Genomic DNA, 17,629 nt, shown 5'->3' with positions numbered 1-17,629 from the left:
CACCTGTGCATGAATTCGTGCACCAGGCCTCTAGTTTAACATATAGTTAGTGACTTTATGTGCCAGTTAGGGGCCATGTGTAAAATACTAGAAACACTAAAAGGGGTCAGGTGTGCTCTGTAGAAAACTTCAGCACTCTTTCCACTATGCCATGCTTTGGGTGAAATCAATAATGATGACACTAATGTTATCTGTGATTTAGTCACCCTTACGTACCCATTACGTAGCATGTAGATAATAAGGGCCCTCCCAGGGAAGAGGCCCGAGGCTATAGAGTGGACAGGCATCTCACCACAGCTCGGGGCAGGGAGAGAAGCATGCCCGTCCATGGGAGAGTTTATGCTCTTAGTTAAAACCTCCCTCCCCAGTGCCTGCCCCCCAGTCCAGCCCACTGAATATCTCCATAACTCCCTTGGCTAACAGGTCGGGTGACTGAGGGAATGCCAATCACAACAAACACACAGAGACTTGCTCAAAACCCTTTGAGCCCAAAGCATGGTAGCTCTTTAGCATCCCAATAGAGACAAGGGTCATTTTAGATTTTAATCATCATCTGTCCCACCGTAGTGACGGACGAAGCAAAGCTTCACTGGATTTCAGGTCAAAAGAAAACATTCCGAGAGAAAGGCTAGATTAGCTCGCTGATAATGCTGTCTGGTGTCAGCCTGCCTGTTATTTCCGCCCCTGTTATTTCTTGCTTCCACCTGGTGGTCAAAGGTTGAAAAAGCAGGCGTACTGAAAAGGACGAGGTGTGAGCAGGCTCCACTGCCTATGCCCACCGTCCATGGAGTCTGCGTCCCTGTAGGGCTTTTAGTACCGCTTTCCTGCCTTTAGATCTCTACTGAGTTCCTTGAGTGGAAAATCTCTCCCTGTGCAGCCTTCTTCCCCGGGGCTGGGAGGACCGGGTAATCCCGGATGCGTCCCTGCCGCTGAGCTCATACCACAAATCAGGCATGATTTTCAGCAGATATTCCTTTAACAGTCTGAAGGCCTCTGTGGACTCCATTCCCTTCTCAATGGGAAAGAGCATCAAAGAGACAGGAATGAGATGCTTTGCACGCACATCAGGAACTAATTGCCAATTTGGCAAATGCATCGCCTAATGTCATGGACTGTTATTTCTAAATCCTCTCCTGTCCTTGACCCCAGGATCTAGATGTAAACTTGGAACCATTAGTGAAGAAGGATAAAGTCTTCTGGTGCCCCAAATGGAATTGAGAGGGATTTAAACTCGGCGCTTTTGAGTGTGGTGAAATGAACCCAGCAGTACATTAATGCCAGGATTTGCGCTCACACAGCATGAGTGCTTTCAGAAACCGTGTTTAAGGAAGCAAACAGAGCCACGGCAGACCCTTTGAGTGGAGCAAAAGAAGCTGGATGGAACAATCAATGACACATTAAAAACCACAACCGGGCTGCAATCATGTGGCAGGAGAAAAGTTTCTCTTTATCGCAGGATCTCTGCATCTAATGAGATGGCGACGGGCAACCTCCAGGGCAGTGAGGCCTCTGTTTACTTTAGCCGAGAAATGTCTAAATATTTAGTTGAGTCTTTTTAAAAGCCTTACACAATTCCGTGGCAAACCCGTCTCTAAGGTACGATCTTATGAGCTCTAGATTGCCATTGGAAAACCTATGTAGAGGAAATTTGGAAAAGCCAGAAGATGAAACACACAAATGTGGCCCTGGCTGGTACGGCTTAGCTGGTTGGAGCGTCATACCGGAGGCTGCAGGTTGGATTCCGGTCGGAGCACATACTGGAGTCACTGTTTCTCTCTCACCTCTCTCTCTCTCTCTCTCTCTCTCTCTCTCTCTCTCTCTCTCTCTCCCATCAATATACATAGCCTCAGGTAAGGATTTTTTTCTTAAAGCACAAATGTTAACTTATTTTTTTAATCTCAAAATTAACTATTTTTAATGGCCTCCAAAGACTTCATTTAGAACAAAACTCCTTATCAGTTAATACCTTCTCCTATTGATTCTACATAGTTCTCTACTTTTTATCTGTGCTTTACTCCTCTTGGTTCCAGTTGGGCCTAAAGTACTTGACACTCAAAAGGGAAGGGACTCCTGAATTTTTTTTTTCTTGGGGCAGGGGGAAAGGGAACTTTGTAGAAATGTCCACAGGGGCCCACCCTTTCCATTCACACGACTGTTGTGCATTAGCAGATGTTAGCCAAGACCAATATCCAGTTTGCTCTGAGCTTCTGGGGTCTTCTGTGCCACAAGCCCAGCATTTCACAGTTACGGCATCCGTTGGGGTTTTCCCCTTTTTAGACTTTCTGAGAGAATCCCCTCTAGCATGCTGTCCGTTACCATTGCTTCCTGCGGACTCTTATTAAGGATCACAAAACTGCCCCCTTCCCCCACCGCAGGAGGCCAGCACAGCCCCAGCTCCCGCCAGTTTGATTAATGTGTCTTGGCTAATTGTGTGAAGGCTGGCAGGCCTTTAGCAAGTGTGACCAGCTCATTGTTCAGCCAATCACGGGCGCCTCGGTTAGCATGTGAAAAGGGGGTGTGTTGCCAGGGGAGGGTGAGTGTTCTGGCGGCTGAGTCAAAGGAGGAGCATTTTGGGGGGTCACAGAGTAACACCCACTTCTTTGAGGGGATGTTACTATGCTCTACTAAACCTGTAAACCTCGTACTCAAAGCACTTTTTTTCTCCTCCCTCTTTTTTCAAGGAGATCTTTTTTTCCCAGGGTGCGAGCAGGCGAGACACTGGCTACTCTGCAGATGGAGTTCACGTTCCAGGGTTTTTAATATTTCACTTTTATATTTCTGTTAGAGAATGATCCTGCTGAGAGTCTGGGAATCCACGCTCGTCAGAACCCCCTCACTGACACTTGGATATATTGCTCTGAAAGCTATCCCAGGAGAAAAGATTAAACAAAAAAGAAAAAAAAGAAAAGAAAGAAAGCCTACTTTTCAAAGGCTACTTCTTAATCTGCCCACATCAAAATAAGACAACTGGCCCTTTGAAGTAGAGGACACAGAGTTCTCAGCCAGCTTGCTTACAATGGGGGTGGGGGAGAGGGACGGAAGGAAGGAGGAAGGAAGGAAGGAAGGAAGGAAGGAAGGAAGGAAGGAAGGAAGGAAGGAAGGAAGAGAAAGAGGGAGGGAGGAAGCAAAGAAGGAAGGAAAGGAAAGGGAAAAAAGAAGGAAGTAAGGAAGAGAGAGAGAGAGAGAGAGAGAGAGAGAGAGAGAGAAGAGAGAGAGAGAGAGAGAGAGAGAGAGAGAGAGAGAGAGAGAGAGACCAGCCTCTAAAATTATGCACCTCTTCCATTGCCCCGATTTAATCAGGCACAACAGCCTGAATTGAGGGCTAGAATACCTGCAACCCTGCTCACCAGTGTCCCTAGAAGACAGGTAACTGCTCAGACAGATCCGCCAGCGGGCCGGGTTTTGTTTGTGTTAACCTACACACAGAGGGACTGTGTTGTCTTCCTAGACACAGTCCAGACATGGCCGGGAAATGGCAGAGTGGGCGCAGATGGAAACTGGAGGATTCGCCAAGTTCTGAGCTCTTTGGCTCCCTCAAAATTGTGGTGCCAGCTGAGTTCAAAGTTTGGGGTCCTTACTACAACTTAGAACAGAAAGGAAAACAATGGAAAGCTCATCCAGAATGGTGTCCACACTTCTGCTTGGTGACATTTTTCTGGCTCTCATCCCCTCTCCTGGCCCCTTAGTCATTGGAGTACAAGGGCATGAAGCAGCAACAGCAGCTCAGAGGGGGGTGGGGTTGCTAGGGAAGGGGGTTCAGAGAGACTTGTCGATTCACAGAGGGGGTGTTCCTGGAACACAGAGGTGGATGACCCCTTTAAAACATAGTCCTTATGATTGAGTCATTGATGGTATTGATCCCAGACCCAAGAGAAGCTGGACTGTTAAGATGTACAGATAGGGGTTTATATCTTGGCTGTGGCTAAGGCTATAACTCTCGTCCTTCCACAAGCTCTGCCCACAGCCACTCACTGCTCAAGCCCATGGACACAGGGCTCACACATGAGCACCCTGCCCCTCAGAAGGAGAGCTGGACGAGTAAATACAAACCCACGCTCTTAAACAGCCAAGAACGAACCCAGCACCCAGCACAGCAGAGAGTCGGTGCTTAAAATGGTTGGGCTCATCTGAATTACACTGAACGCTTCCTAGAAAAACAATGCAAAGTCTGAACCCCACTGATGCTGAATCTGGAGATTTCTCTCCAGAAATAAAAAAAATTGCACATGACTTTGAAACGACAGCAAAATGAAAGATGTCACATATTTCTCGCTGTTTTATTGGAACCCCAGTTACCTTATTTAGTCCAGAATCTGGCAGGGGAGCATTTGGCCAAGTTCCTATCATTGTTGTTCTCAACAAGGCCTTCTGTACTGAGAAACTGTTTATTGCCTGAACCAACCTGAAACCCAAATGTTTGAAGTTTGGGGAAACATCAGATGCTCACTGTGGCAGCTTTGTATCAACATTACCCAAGTTGTTTTCTACAACCCATCTGTGACCCTAAACTTCAGCCTGCACCCATGGCAGAAAACTGGGGGTGGGGGTGGGGTCCCATTTTCACCTGGAGGAGAGCGTCTAGGCGGGGTGAAGAGAGGTATGGGCAGGGTCGGAAAAGACGAAAGCCAGACTCTCCTAGAAACCATGGCAACAGGAGAGAGGACCTATTGCAGCCTGGGTCCCGGCCTCCGCGAGAAGCCTGTTGTTTTTTCTCTCTATCTCAGACCAAAGGCAAGGCCCTGTGGCCAGACGGCAGCATTTTTCTCAGGTGCCAAACTAGCAAAATGGTTAGAAATGGTAACCTGTGTGTGAGTGGCCCTAAAGCCATTTAGCAATGCCTACGGCCATTCACATAAAGCTGAAGTGACTTCATGGTTTGTCTTTAGCTTGCTATAAGGTTTCCGTAATCCTAGTTATTCAAGATCTCTGATCCCCATGGATAGCTGTTTGAGCAAAAATAGTAGATGCTGCAGAAAGAAAGAAAACCATCCCTAGCCTCCATTGTCCAGTGTTTTTCTCTTTAACCACCCTTTCCATCCCTCTCCAGCGTCTTGCTCTCAGGAAGCTCTTGCAGGATAAGCTCATACCAATGTTCACAGTGACAACAGTTTGAAAAAAAAAAATCCATTTTTAGTCATGGGGCACTGTAAGGCTATGAAGACGAGAAAATGTGACTTGAGCCACATTCACCCTAACCTGTCCTTCTCTGTGCATATCTACCTCTCCTTCCATCCTGGCAGCAGGAGTCCATCTCTCATGTGCCATTCTTGCTCCTCCAGCATCGGATACATCCCTCCATCCTATAGCTCACCGCTTGGCTCTGCCCTTCTGTCTCTACATCTTTGATATGACAACTGGTTAATCTGTCCCCTCTGCCATAGTCTTGGGACCATTCCTCACAGACCTCCCCCGTGGACAACACTTCTAACACTTCCATATCCACCCTAGGAGCTAGTCTTGGAGGACCAAATACATGACAGAAAATGACCAATTGGTAAACTCTTGTACAATCTAGACACATCTTAGCTGTCCTGCCCAAGGCCTAATGAGCCAAATGAGTTTCTACTCCCCCTCTGTTGTAGAAGCATAGAAATCCATGACAGCCCTGGGCTCAAAAGTGACACTATCTTTGTAGTTGCTTCCTTTGGCACTTGTGTATTTGGAAATGGATGTGGAATCCACAGTAACAGTCATTTCAAATGCTCATTCGGTTTGCTACTTGTGGTTTACAGAGCTTGAGAACTAATCTAACCTTAACTACTATTTCAGTGTCCTCCTCGTAAAAGGATTAGTCAGGGAATTCAAGAACCTAAAAATTTGTCTAGACCTATCTTCCCTGTTAAGTTAACAACAATAGAACACACTGTGTACCTAAATCTCTCACACTGCTAATTCCCAGCGCATTCCAAAGCTCAAATCAAATGTTACCTGGATTGTAGTTAGGTAGTTTGGAAACTCCAGGCCACGTGTCCTCAGTAGGGACTCCCAACACCTACGTAAAGCCAAAGAAAGACAGAAAAGTTAGGGGAGATGTGAGGCGGATGGAGCAGGTGTGAAGACATGAAGGACGGATCAGGCAAGAATTAGACGGGCGTAGGTCACATTACACCAGCTGATGTATCCAAGAAAGAAACTTTTGTGTTTCCCTATTTGTAGCTGTATGGACAAAACTAGTATATTCCTGTGGTCCTGTTATGGTTAATTTTATGGGTGAACTTGATTGGGGCAAGGGACACCCAGATAGCTGGTAAAACATCTTTTCTGGGTGTGCCTGTGAGATGTTTCAAGAAGAGATTAGCATTTGAATCAGTGGACTGAGTAGAGGCCCGTCCTCACCCACCTGGGAAGCATCATCCAACCCATTGAGGGCTCCAAGAGGAACAAAAAGGTGGAGGAAGGGCATGATCTCTCTCTTCTTGAGCTGGGATGTCCGATTTCTCCTGCCCTCAGACATCAGTGCCCCTGGCTCTCGGGTCTTCAGACTCAGATTTATCACCGGCAGCCCCCGCAGTTCTCGGGTCCTTGGCCTCGGACTAAATTATAGCAGAACCACTGGCTTTCCTGGTTCTCCAGTTTGCAAGTGGCATATTTCAGCTTCCATGACTGCATAAGCCAATTCCAATAATAGATCTCCTCTTATAGATCTCTAGATATCCTATTGGCTTTGTTTCTCTGGAGAATCCTAATACAGGCCCTGAGCTTGTGTCTCCACTAACTCACTTGTTCTGAAGCAGATCATACAGCCTTGCTTGAAGTCATATCCTCATCATTAAATATCTATTGCAGGACCAACATACATTAGGATGCTATGTTGGGAGCTGGGATATAAAGAAGCAGGAGGGATGCCCCTTTGCCTTACATTAGAGAACTATATATATATCCAACGGGAGGCGTGGACAGCCTACATTATGCCCCAGCCCGGCGTTCAGCTGTTCCACAGTGCGCTCCAATTAAAAGGGTTCAGATTGCTGACCTTGAGGCAGTGGAATGTTGGCTAAAAATGATCCCCAGCCCAACCCCAGCCCTTTCTACCAAATTCATCTCATTTGCTTGCGTTTCCTGTGGCCCAACAGCTTGGAGTCTGGTATTTGGATTTTAACTGGTGGGTAGTAATAGTAACAACATCACTAAAGAAAACCTCCTTTGTACTTTGGCTTACCAAATTAAAGCTCTAGTTTTGAATTAATGGGAAAATAACAGTCCTTGGGAATACAACGACAAAACATTTCAGATTTGGGATGGTGATGTTTCTGAGTTTCCTTACAGGTATCGCCTTATCATTTTTTAAAAAAAGATAATCATAAAAGCCCAATGTTAGTTATATCTGGGAGCTAGAATAACACTGTTTTTTATAAAATGTTAGTAAAATACTAATAGCTTTTATTACACCATTACAATATAATTCTTCTTAGAAGCATTTCTTATAGAAAGAGGCTACAGAATCCATTTGTAAAATGCTGGACAGAGACAGTAAGAAGTCAACTGCCCAACAAGTGGCTGATGATCATCAATGAGGAATCCAGAACCTTAATACCCACCGGCTTGCTGACCAGGACTCTGGCAGGAAAGTACATTTTGTGGTGCCTGTTAAGCTTGTCCTCGAACAAAAGACACCAAAGTGCTATTTTCCCTCATAGAATGAAAAATCACACCACATAGCAAAATCTTCTTTCTTTGATCCATTCCCTAAACAAGCTGAAAAGCTACTGGGAGGATTACAGGCGTCTCCTATCAACCACCTGAGCCCAAGGAGCGCTAAAGGTCCTGAATCCATTGTGAAAAACCAACTGGACTACTTCTACTTTTGTAGGAGTGGGCAGGAGGATGGGAAGCTAATTCCTCATTTTTAACCTACCATCATGTGCATTGGATGCTTATGGCACAGAGGTGAACGTAAACCAGTGGGTGTGACTCGCAGATAGCCATACATCTTCTGTTAACGGGCAAAGTACAATGAAAAGAAAGCAAAGATAATGAAGAGAAAGCAATAAGGGAAATAAGTAACGACCACATCCATATTTTTCTGAGGCGAAAGTTACCAGAATGGTTATTTTGTATTATGTTTAATTAAATCAGCAAAATAGATACCAATAATGTTTATTATGTTAAAAGCTGTAAGCTTGAGATTTTAAACGTTTAAACAAAATTCAATATCCTTTATTTGGAAATTTGATGCTGAGTTTCTATTTGAAAGTTATTAAATTTGTTTTCACTTGAGGAAATTACTAAATCTCCACTTCAGTCTGGGAAACTGAAAACCAAACATTGTTGATTTACGCCCTCCCTGAAGGCTCCTAAAAAGGCAGCTAGCGAGTGCTATATTTGAAAACAGTGGGCTGCAGGGGCTGTTTTCTGCCTTTGTTGGAATGGAAACTGAAGGCATTTTGATTAATGGATTCAAGGTCTGCATAGTTTGTTTTATTCTGATTTTAGAACCACAGCTGGGATTATTTGCTAAAACTGCTTATTGAAAGAATTAGGTCCCAGAAAGCCAGTGACAGCTATTCAGATGTGAACACACACACACACACACACACACACACACACACACACGCACGCACACTTCAGAAAGATGGTAAAAGAAAAATTCAGGACTTCTCATAATGTCTTTATTCCTAAGAGTGAGACCTCAGGATAAATGTAGAGGAAGGTTGTGTGTAGAGACAGGGAGATTTAGAATGGACACGTTGCTTTCAAAGAAGCCATTCCTACATCCACTCTCGTAGACTGGAAATGGATTTCCTATTCTCATTTGGGTAGACCATATTTAGTAAAACATAAGTTCAGGAACTATTTGTAATGTTTACGTTTCTAACCCGCCTGAGATGTAGTAGCAGAAAGACAACACACTGCTGAATGGGGTGACTTTTCCACTTTGTCCTCAGAGTGTGGAGCTACAGCTGGGATAAATGTCAATGATGACAAAACCATTGCCCTCCTTCGACAGGACCAGGAAGGAATGAGACATAATGAATCTGACCTCCTGCTGCTCACAAAGTATGGTGAGGCACTATGGAACTGTATCCTTGGTCAGTACAGATCAAAAGTCAACAATGAGCTATGCAAGTTGACAAACTCGATAAAAACTACCTGGGTGGGTGGTGGAATCAGATAAACAGAGAAGAATATTATGATTTTAAATGATGGGAGCTACAAGATTCTTCTTGTTCAAAGAAGTCACAACTTCATGGAATCAGAAAATCAAATACAAGTGGTCCCGGACTTACTATGGTTTGATTTATGACATTTTCAGCTTATGATGGGTTTATGGGGAGGTAACCTGTCATAGGTTGAGGAGCCTCTGTAACATGTATGACGCTGGAAACCCAGGGAGGTCAGTGATGTGAGTTGCTCTCCCTTATAACTTGAAGTTAGAGCTCGGTTCCGAACTCACGTCTTCTGACTGCAGGCCAGTGGTATTTCTAATATGGTCACTTGTTTTAAATTTGCAATGAGTTGTCATAAATGTCAAAATAAAGTCCCGTTGGTTGACTGCAGTGTGATAAAGACAATGGTAGACATGAACATGGCTTTCTGGGGAGGAACCATTTGTCAAGACATGTTTGTTTTTGCTGTTAAGACATGTTTGTTTTGGTACTTAATGTCCAGGTTCAAGTGCAAATTCTTTCACTTACTGAATTACCAGACACATCTTCAGATGGCCAGTGTCAGTCAGCGAGGCCAGTCCTGGAAACTTGAACCAATAACTAGAGAGCCATCGGGTCCTGGGAAATATCTAGCCCATTCTTTCTGTTCTGTGATATCTAAGTACTTCCTCTATTGTGGACAAGAAGTAAGACCACACAGAAGAACAACAAGGTTGTATATCAGGAAAGGCTTTCCCGCACTTAGGTGATTGAAACATCTCTCCAATAATAATTTATCCGACAGGGAAAGGCAGCAGATATTTCTTGAGCACTTTTGGCGCAGGAAACTTGCTATGCATCTGACCTTATGGAATTCTGACAGAAGGCTAGGAAGTCATGACCGCCAGCCCCATTTAACAAGTGAGCAAACTGAAGCTCAGAGGAGCTACACAGCCTGCCCACATTTGTTTAGCTAAAAAGTCACTAGAATTCAAACCCTGGTTTTAAGGCTTTAAAGCTATTATTATGTTAAGCTGCCTCCAGCTTAGAGGATGTTTTGGCACCAGTGATGCTGTTTGGAGAGAAATAGCATTTATCGGTCTTGCAGGGGAGCTTGGAGAGAAAAAAAAATCAATATTTCCTCTGTTGCTCCATAATAGCCCCCATATATTAAAAAGAAAATTTTAATGGCAGTAATTAATCTCTATAAGATGTCTTAATTTCTCAAAGCACATTTTATTTTAGCCAGAAGACAGTGTCTTCTGGGTCATGAATTTCTAGCACGAGACTGGCATAGAATTTCTTCATCGAGGTGAGACAATAACTTTCCAGAACTGGCAACTAATTATTTTCCCCTTTCCCCAGTGTTCCCTAAAGTTTTCTGCACCTTTAGGTGTGTATTAAAGATCATTTCTAGTACGGCCAGTATGGCTCAGTGGTTGAGCGTTGACCTATGAACCAGGCGGTCACAGTTTGATTCCTGGTCAGAGCAAATGCCCGGATTGTGGGCTTGGTCCCCAGTAGGGGGCGTGCAGGAGGCAGCCAATCAATGATTTCCTCTAATCATTGATGTTTCTCTCCCTCTCCCGCTCCCTTCCTCTCAGAAATCAATAAAAATATATTTAAGAAACACACAATGAGATATCACCTCACACCTGTCAGAATGGGTATCATCAGAAAATCAACAAACAACGTTTGGCAAGCATGTGGAGAAAAGGGAAACCTCATGCACTATTGGTGGGATTGCAGATTGGTGCAGCCACTATGAAAAACAGCATGGAGGTTCTTCAAAAAAGTGAAAATGGAACTGCCTTATGACTCAGTGATTCCACTTCTGGGTACATATCCAAAGAAACTCAAAACACTAATTTGAAAGAATACATGCACCCCTATGTTCACTGCAGTGTTATTTACAATAGCCAAGATATGGAAGCAAAATAGATCCAGAGACAAAGAAGAATGGAACAGAATCTCAGAGGGAAGGCAGGGGTGGGTGGTGGGTGGGGAGAGATTATCTGTATATATGCATAACCCATAGACACAGACAATAGTGAGATGAAGGCCTGGGAGGGCGTGGTGGAGCCGTCAATGGGAGGAAAAAAAGGGACATCTGTAATACTTTCAACAATAAAGATAAATGTTTAAAAAAGATATGGAAGCAGCCCAAGGGTCTATCAATAGAGAATGGATAGGCAATGAAATATTACTTGGCTATATAAAAGAATAACATCTTACCATTTATGACAGCATGGATGAACCTAGAGGGTATTATGCTACGTGACATAAATCAGTCAGAGAAACACAAATACCATATGATTTCACTTGTATGTGGAGTCTAAAGACCAAACAAAATTGAAACAGACTCAGAGACACAGAGAACAGGCTGATAGTTGCCAAAGGGGAGGAGTTTGGGGGAACTGGGTGACAAAGGTGAAGGGATTAAGAAGTACAAATTGGTAGCTACAAGAGAGTTATGGAGATGTAAAGTGCAGCACAGGAAATGTAGTCAATAATATTGCAATAACCATGTATGGTGCTGGGTGGGTACTGGAAATACCAGGAAAATCACTTTATAAAGTATATGATTGTCTAACCACTATGCTGTACACCTGAAACTAATACAAAATAATATGGAATGTAAATCATAATTAAAAATAAACTTAAGAATAAAAGAAATGGAACCACACACGCAAAAGCACCTTAACATCTTAGGCATTTGGTTTTGGAAGAACATGATAAATACTGTATTTCTCTCACACGAACATGCTCGGCCTTCGTTTCCATTGGAGTTCTATGACAATTTAGTGCCTTGTCTTCAGCTGACAAAGATTCAGGGCCAGACATAGAGTAGAATTCGAGCTGGGGGTGGTCAGGCAGAAATGTGCTTAAGTAGGAACGGCAGAAATCGCCCCAAGAAACCGAGTCTATAGTAATAGGGCGCAGGTGGATTCATGGGATGTTACAGGACAACAGGGGTTTCTGGACACTCGTTCCCAAGGTACTTATACTGTTGCAAATACCACAGTCTCCATGACCTTGAGATGGAGCTTCATATCTCAAAGCAGATGGGCTGCATCATTCGTCTCAAAGGCAAATTTGATTTAAAGTTTGAAACGCAGATATTTCTTCTTCCTAAGAGGAATTCTTCTCTTACCTCCCAGATCTTCTCCAGCTGTTCAAAGATGCTGGTAACCCCAGGAAACAAAGGTTGACCCTGGAACATTTCAATAAAGATGCAGCCGGCACCCCTAGCAAAAGAAATAAGAGTCAACAGACCGTTTCAAGGAAACCAGACCTGCAAAATGGAACTACTAGCATTTCTCCTCCCAGGAAATATTTTGGGGACAGTTAAATAGAGGCCACATGCTATTATAAAATCTTGGGCAAAAAAATAAAAGTCCCTTTGTCAACCAAAAAAATAAGAGCAGCCTGCAGCTTTTTGTTAAACTGGAATGCAACCAGCATTTAGGAACACAGTATAGGGAGCAAACATTCTGGCTCCTTCAAGCTCATTAACTGTCCATTTTATGAGAGGAGGGGAAAGTTCTAAACCTCCAAACTGAACGCTCTCTTCCACTGAACCTAAGCTGCTGTCATTGTAAGAGGCACCACTACTGTGTGTGCTATTAAGAAACAAAACACCTGTGAGTTAAACTACGACATGCTCAGAATGTGGCCTTTATACCTATCGAAAGGGCCGCTATACACTTAATTAGACAGATTATTTCATCATAGGTCGTACTTGTACAGGCAAAAACTGGGACATCAAGTGAAAGACATAGGTTTAGGTGTTCCTGAAACTTTTTTCCACATTCAGCACTTGACTCAGACCCTTTGATGTCTATGTTTATCCATGGTATCGCCCTCGACATCAGGAGTTTGATGACACAGCATGTCTTAAAATAATCCATTCAAGAACGAACAGTCACTGGTGCTGGGCTCCCGAGCTGACCCTGCAGTTACATAGCCCACTTCTATGCCGCCTTTTTACAGAGGTGACTCCTGCGTAAAGAATGTTGCTAAACACGTCTGATTCACTCTCTTTCCACAACCGTTTGGTTCTTGGGGGAGGGAGGTGGGGGGAGGGGGAGCTCTTCTGTCAGCAAGATTCTTCCTAGTCGCTGACACTCATGCTGCGAGGCCTGACGCTGGCAGATTTGATGTTCACACATGTGCAATGGCAACTACAGTGCAGCCGGGCTGATGGCTACGGTCAGATGCTGCTGACTGTAAGCCGCATGCTGATTTAAGGTGCAGCAAGAGTGTGCACCCGAAAATAGGTTAAATGGGGTGAAACATGTTTCCTTTCCTATGTAGTCAAATGAGAGAGTCGTTGTTGAGAGAGAGCAAGAAGTATGATTTATTTGGCTAATAATGCACACTTTTCTTCTTATAGTCTCTGGGTGATAAAAACGGCTCAGTGGACAGATTACAGAGATTCTCCCCATGGCCCAATACTTTGGCTCCAAATCCCTTTCCCATAACACACACTTCTGCAAACTCCCTGAACCAGCTTGACATTTTTTGGCCTGGCATGATAAAGGATATATAAGTAAAGCATTTTATTACAAATCATCATATTATTAAAGATTCATATTAAATATGGTCTTTAATATTATTCATATGTATTTATCCCATGTGATAAATTTTTACTTTTTCCATCTGACTGTAGACACACGCTATTTAATTTACTTTAACTTGGGTAGGAGAAAGCAGAATTCTTTTTCTTCTTCTTTTTTTTAATCCTCACCCAAGGATATGTTTTTATTGACTTGAGAAACAGAGAAACATCATTGTGAGAGAAATGAGCAATCAGTTGCCTCACGAGCACATCCTCTCTGGGGTCAAACCTGTTGGGGAATCGAACCCTGGGGTGTGCAGGATCATGTTCTACCCAACTGAACCACACCAGCCAAGGCAGACGATTTCTTGATAAACAAGTTTAAGAATAATTTTTATCCTGTGTCTGGTTTAGAGACAGATATATATATATATATATATATATATATATATATATATATATATATATATATATATATTTCCCCCCAAAATTCACGCAAGAAGTAATTTTGATAGAAAACACAGGTTTATAATTAAAAATTGTAAATTTTTTATTGATTCATAAAGTATGCAGTAGAGGATTATGTATGGAATAGCACATCGGATAAATGGCCTCCACGGCTTTGCCGGCACATACGCAAAGCCATGGTCTTCATTGGTCTCCATTGTCCCTGCTCCTGGGCCATAATTGGTACTCGGTAATGCTTATCAAATTGAAGGGATTGAAATCAAAGGGCAACAGATATTAGAATCTGATTCAATAAACCAAGTAAAATTAGGCTTTTATTTTTTGTTGTTGTTGTTGTTAATGCTCACGCAAAATTCAAATCTTGCGTGAATTTTTGGACACTATATATATATATATATATTTAATATATAATTTAATATATACATTAAATTAAAATCTAACTGTATTTTATTATTTCTAAAGAAATATAGACTGTTTTCATAAGCTAATATTGGGTTTGCATTTTAAATAATCAACTGGCTTATTCTTAGACTTTTGTACGTATGTGAATAAAAGCTACCAGATTGAGGTTTGCAAGCAGATTTCTTCCCCCTCAAACAACAGGTTGTTTTCATCCCCAATTTTTAAAAAGTCAATTTGGATATAATAGCCACATATTTACTTTTTAATGATTTTTCATGTCTAGGAGACATCTTGATATGTGTTAAAACATCTTTGATCAGACAAATGTAACTTAAGAATCTGGTTAGCTCTAGCTGGTTTGGCTCAGTGGATAGAGCGTTGGCCTGTGGACTGAAGGGTTCTGGGTTTGATTCTGATCAAGGGCATGTACTCTCTCTCTATCTCATCCCCTCCTTCCACTCTCTCTAAAAAAATCAATGGAAAAAGTATCCTCAGGTGAGGATTAACAAAGAATCTGGTCAGTAGTGTCTTGAGTCAAATTTTTAGAACTATTGTCATTTTAAAGCTTCTCATTAGCTTGTCTTTAAATATCCACATTCTTTTTTGCTTCTTATCTTTAAAGCAACAGATATATAAGGTGTCCCAAAATTCATGCAAGAAGTAATTTTGATAGAAAACACAGGTTTACAATTAAAAATTGTAAATGTTTTATTGATTCATAAAGTATACAGTAGAGGATTATGTATGGAATAGCACATCGGGTAAATGGCCTCCACGGCTTTGCTTGCACATACGCAAAGCCATGGTCTTCATTGGTCTTCATTGTCCCTGCTCCAGGGCCATAATTGGTACTTGGTAATGCTTATCAAATTGAAGGGATTGAAATCAAAGGGCAACAGATATTAGAATCAGATTCAATAAACCAAGTAAAATTAGGCTTTTATTTTTTGTTGTTGTTAATGCTCACGCAAAATTCAAATCTTGCGTGAATTTTGGGACACCCTATAAAAGGTAAAATTTAAAAACAGTAACTGGAGAAGACTAGAAGTAATGGAAAACTGTCAAATGGTTTAAAATCATTTTGGTTGCTAGCAATGGTCAACTATGAGATAAGCCAACTCAGAAACTGAGCTGGTGAATACCATCCAATGGTCTCCACCTGCCCTAACCCTTCTCTGTGTGTGCTGGCACCGGGGATTAGGAAATCAATGCTCCAGATACACTGGGGGAAATTTCTGCAACCTTTCTCAATTCCTTGGGAAGTCTAAAGCTTAGTTTAGCCTTTTAGGATAATGTCTAATGCTTTTAATCCATTATTGATTTTTTAAAAAAAAAACAGGGCCTACCGTTTATATATGACCTTCTAAGGTCTTGAAAGAAGTCCATGTATTTTTTTACCTTTTAGGAGGTGCCTATGACTGTGGCCCCCACATGCCTGAGATAGTTCAGGAATAAGGGCTAGATAACATAACACCACTGCCTAGGAAGGAGGAGTGCCTGAGAGCCCACACTCATCACCACATCCCTTTAATCCAAGAGCCTCCCCAACAACGTGCTTCTACTTGACACCATCTATCTTGTTCTTACACTTGAACTACAATCCCATTTAACCCCTCTAGGGGAGAGTTTGTTACCCTCATTTTAAAAATAGAGAAACATAGACATAAAGAGGATACATGGCTTTTTCAAGATAACAGAATCCAGAGAAACTGATTAGAAGTAGAATTGGCGTAAAAATCAGGTCTCCTGATTCTTGGTCATTATGCTTTTGCCATCAGGCTCTGAACTATGTTTGGACATGTGTGAGCATGCATGTACAGATGAGTGTGTGTGTGTGTGTGTGTGTGTGTGTGTGTGTGTGTGTGTGTTTCTCTGAGGACAAGGAGAAAAGACAAAGGATTGACGAGAAGAGCTAGGAGGTGAGGCATGATAGAATATAGGATTCAGATGCGTTGGGCAAGACTGATCTGAGTCTCAGTTTCTTTAACTGTAAAAACTTGTAGAATGATTGGAAAAATCAAATGAGAGAGGTATTTGAAAGCACTTTATGTTTCTGTAGACAAATGTGATTATCATTAGAATTATTATTTAAAATATAGTACAGATGATAAAGTAACCCTCAAGGGTAGGGTAACTCCTATTTTGGGGGCCACTAGCTCTTACCATATGTCCAGTTCAGAGGAATATTCAGTGGCTCCCAGCAAGGCATCAGGAGGGCGGTACCAGAGGGTCACAACTTCTGAAGAGTATGTCTGGCTAGGAATGGACTTGGCCCGAGCAAGACCTGACCAAAGGGGAGAAGCACAGAACTCATTGATCTGGGATCTGGAGAGCCACAGTGACACATTCTACCAGGGAGGGTTTAGCTGGCTGAGTAAACAATATTTAAAAATAACACACACTCTCTGGGTGCTTTTAATAAAGCTACTCAACTATCTTAATCCTTGTGCACTTCTTCATCAAGTCCATTTCTCAAAGTTTGGCCGACTTTGCAGCTAGATGTGGCCTTCCTGGCAGCTAAGTGTAATGAGTGACTAAATCTTGCCTGCACAATACAAACAGGAGTGATGTGTGAGCTTCCAGATCTCCCTCCTCCCGGCTGTAATAAGAAGGAGGTGGCAGCCATCTTGAAATATGCACCTGGGGCAACACCCTGGGGACAGGGGGCCACAGACAGAAGGAGGGTGCACCACGCACCGGGGTGCCACCTTACACGTTCTGACTGCTCAGCTCAGACGATTATGTGAGAGTAAGTAAGCTTCTAGCATGTTTCTGCCTCTGTAATTCTGGGTCTCTATAACAGCGACAGAACTCACTTCATAACTAATACGGCCGCCCTCCATTTCTGCAGTCCAGGAATCCCCAGTTAGATAAAGGGTGGGGGTTGCTAATCCAAATTGGTTAGTTTGGTAGGACCTTAGATGAGTCATTTACAAGGGCTCCCCTACACAATGAGAGCACTTTGTCAACCAGCCACTGATCTCACAGAACCACAAGATCTACAGCCAGAAGAATACTCAATAGATGAGTCACTGTGTGGGGCTTGGATAAATGAATGTCTGTTAAATGTTTACGTACATACCCGGATGAAAGCTACTATCTCAGAATAAAG

At 42.7% G+C, this 17,629-nt stretch overlaps 1 protein-coding gene across 2 annotated transcripts in view; it reads right to left on the bottom strand.

The window, feature by feature from the left end:
• The window catches only part of CDK15 (cyclin dependent kinase 15), a 68,317-nt gene that overhangs the window by 27,031 nt on the left and 23,657 nt on the right, over positions 1-17,629 (bottom strand). For both annotated transcript variants that reach the window (XM_081096082.1, XM_081096083.1), the window contains exons 8-10: positions 16,681-16,801; positions 12,241-12,334; positions 5,929-5,992 (exon numbers count right to left, since the gene is read on the bottom strand). In XM_081096082.1, the coding sequence (XP_080952208.1) occupies positions 5,929-5,992; positions 12,241-12,334; positions 16,681-16,801 (279 nt within the window). The remainder of the gene's footprint in view (positions 1-5,928; positions 5,993-12,240; positions 12,335-16,680; positions 16,802-17,629) is intronic.

The sequence above is a fragment of the Myotis nattereri genome, assembly GCF_964212035.1.
Source record: "Myotis nattereri genome assembly, chromosome: 7".
Taxonomy (NCBI): domain Eukaryota; kingdom Metazoa; phylum Chordata; class Mammalia; order Chiroptera; family Vespertilionidae; genus Myotis; species Myotis nattereri.
Note: the sequence above shows the minus strand (reverse complement) of the source record. Positions and strands in the feature narration are given on the sequence as shown.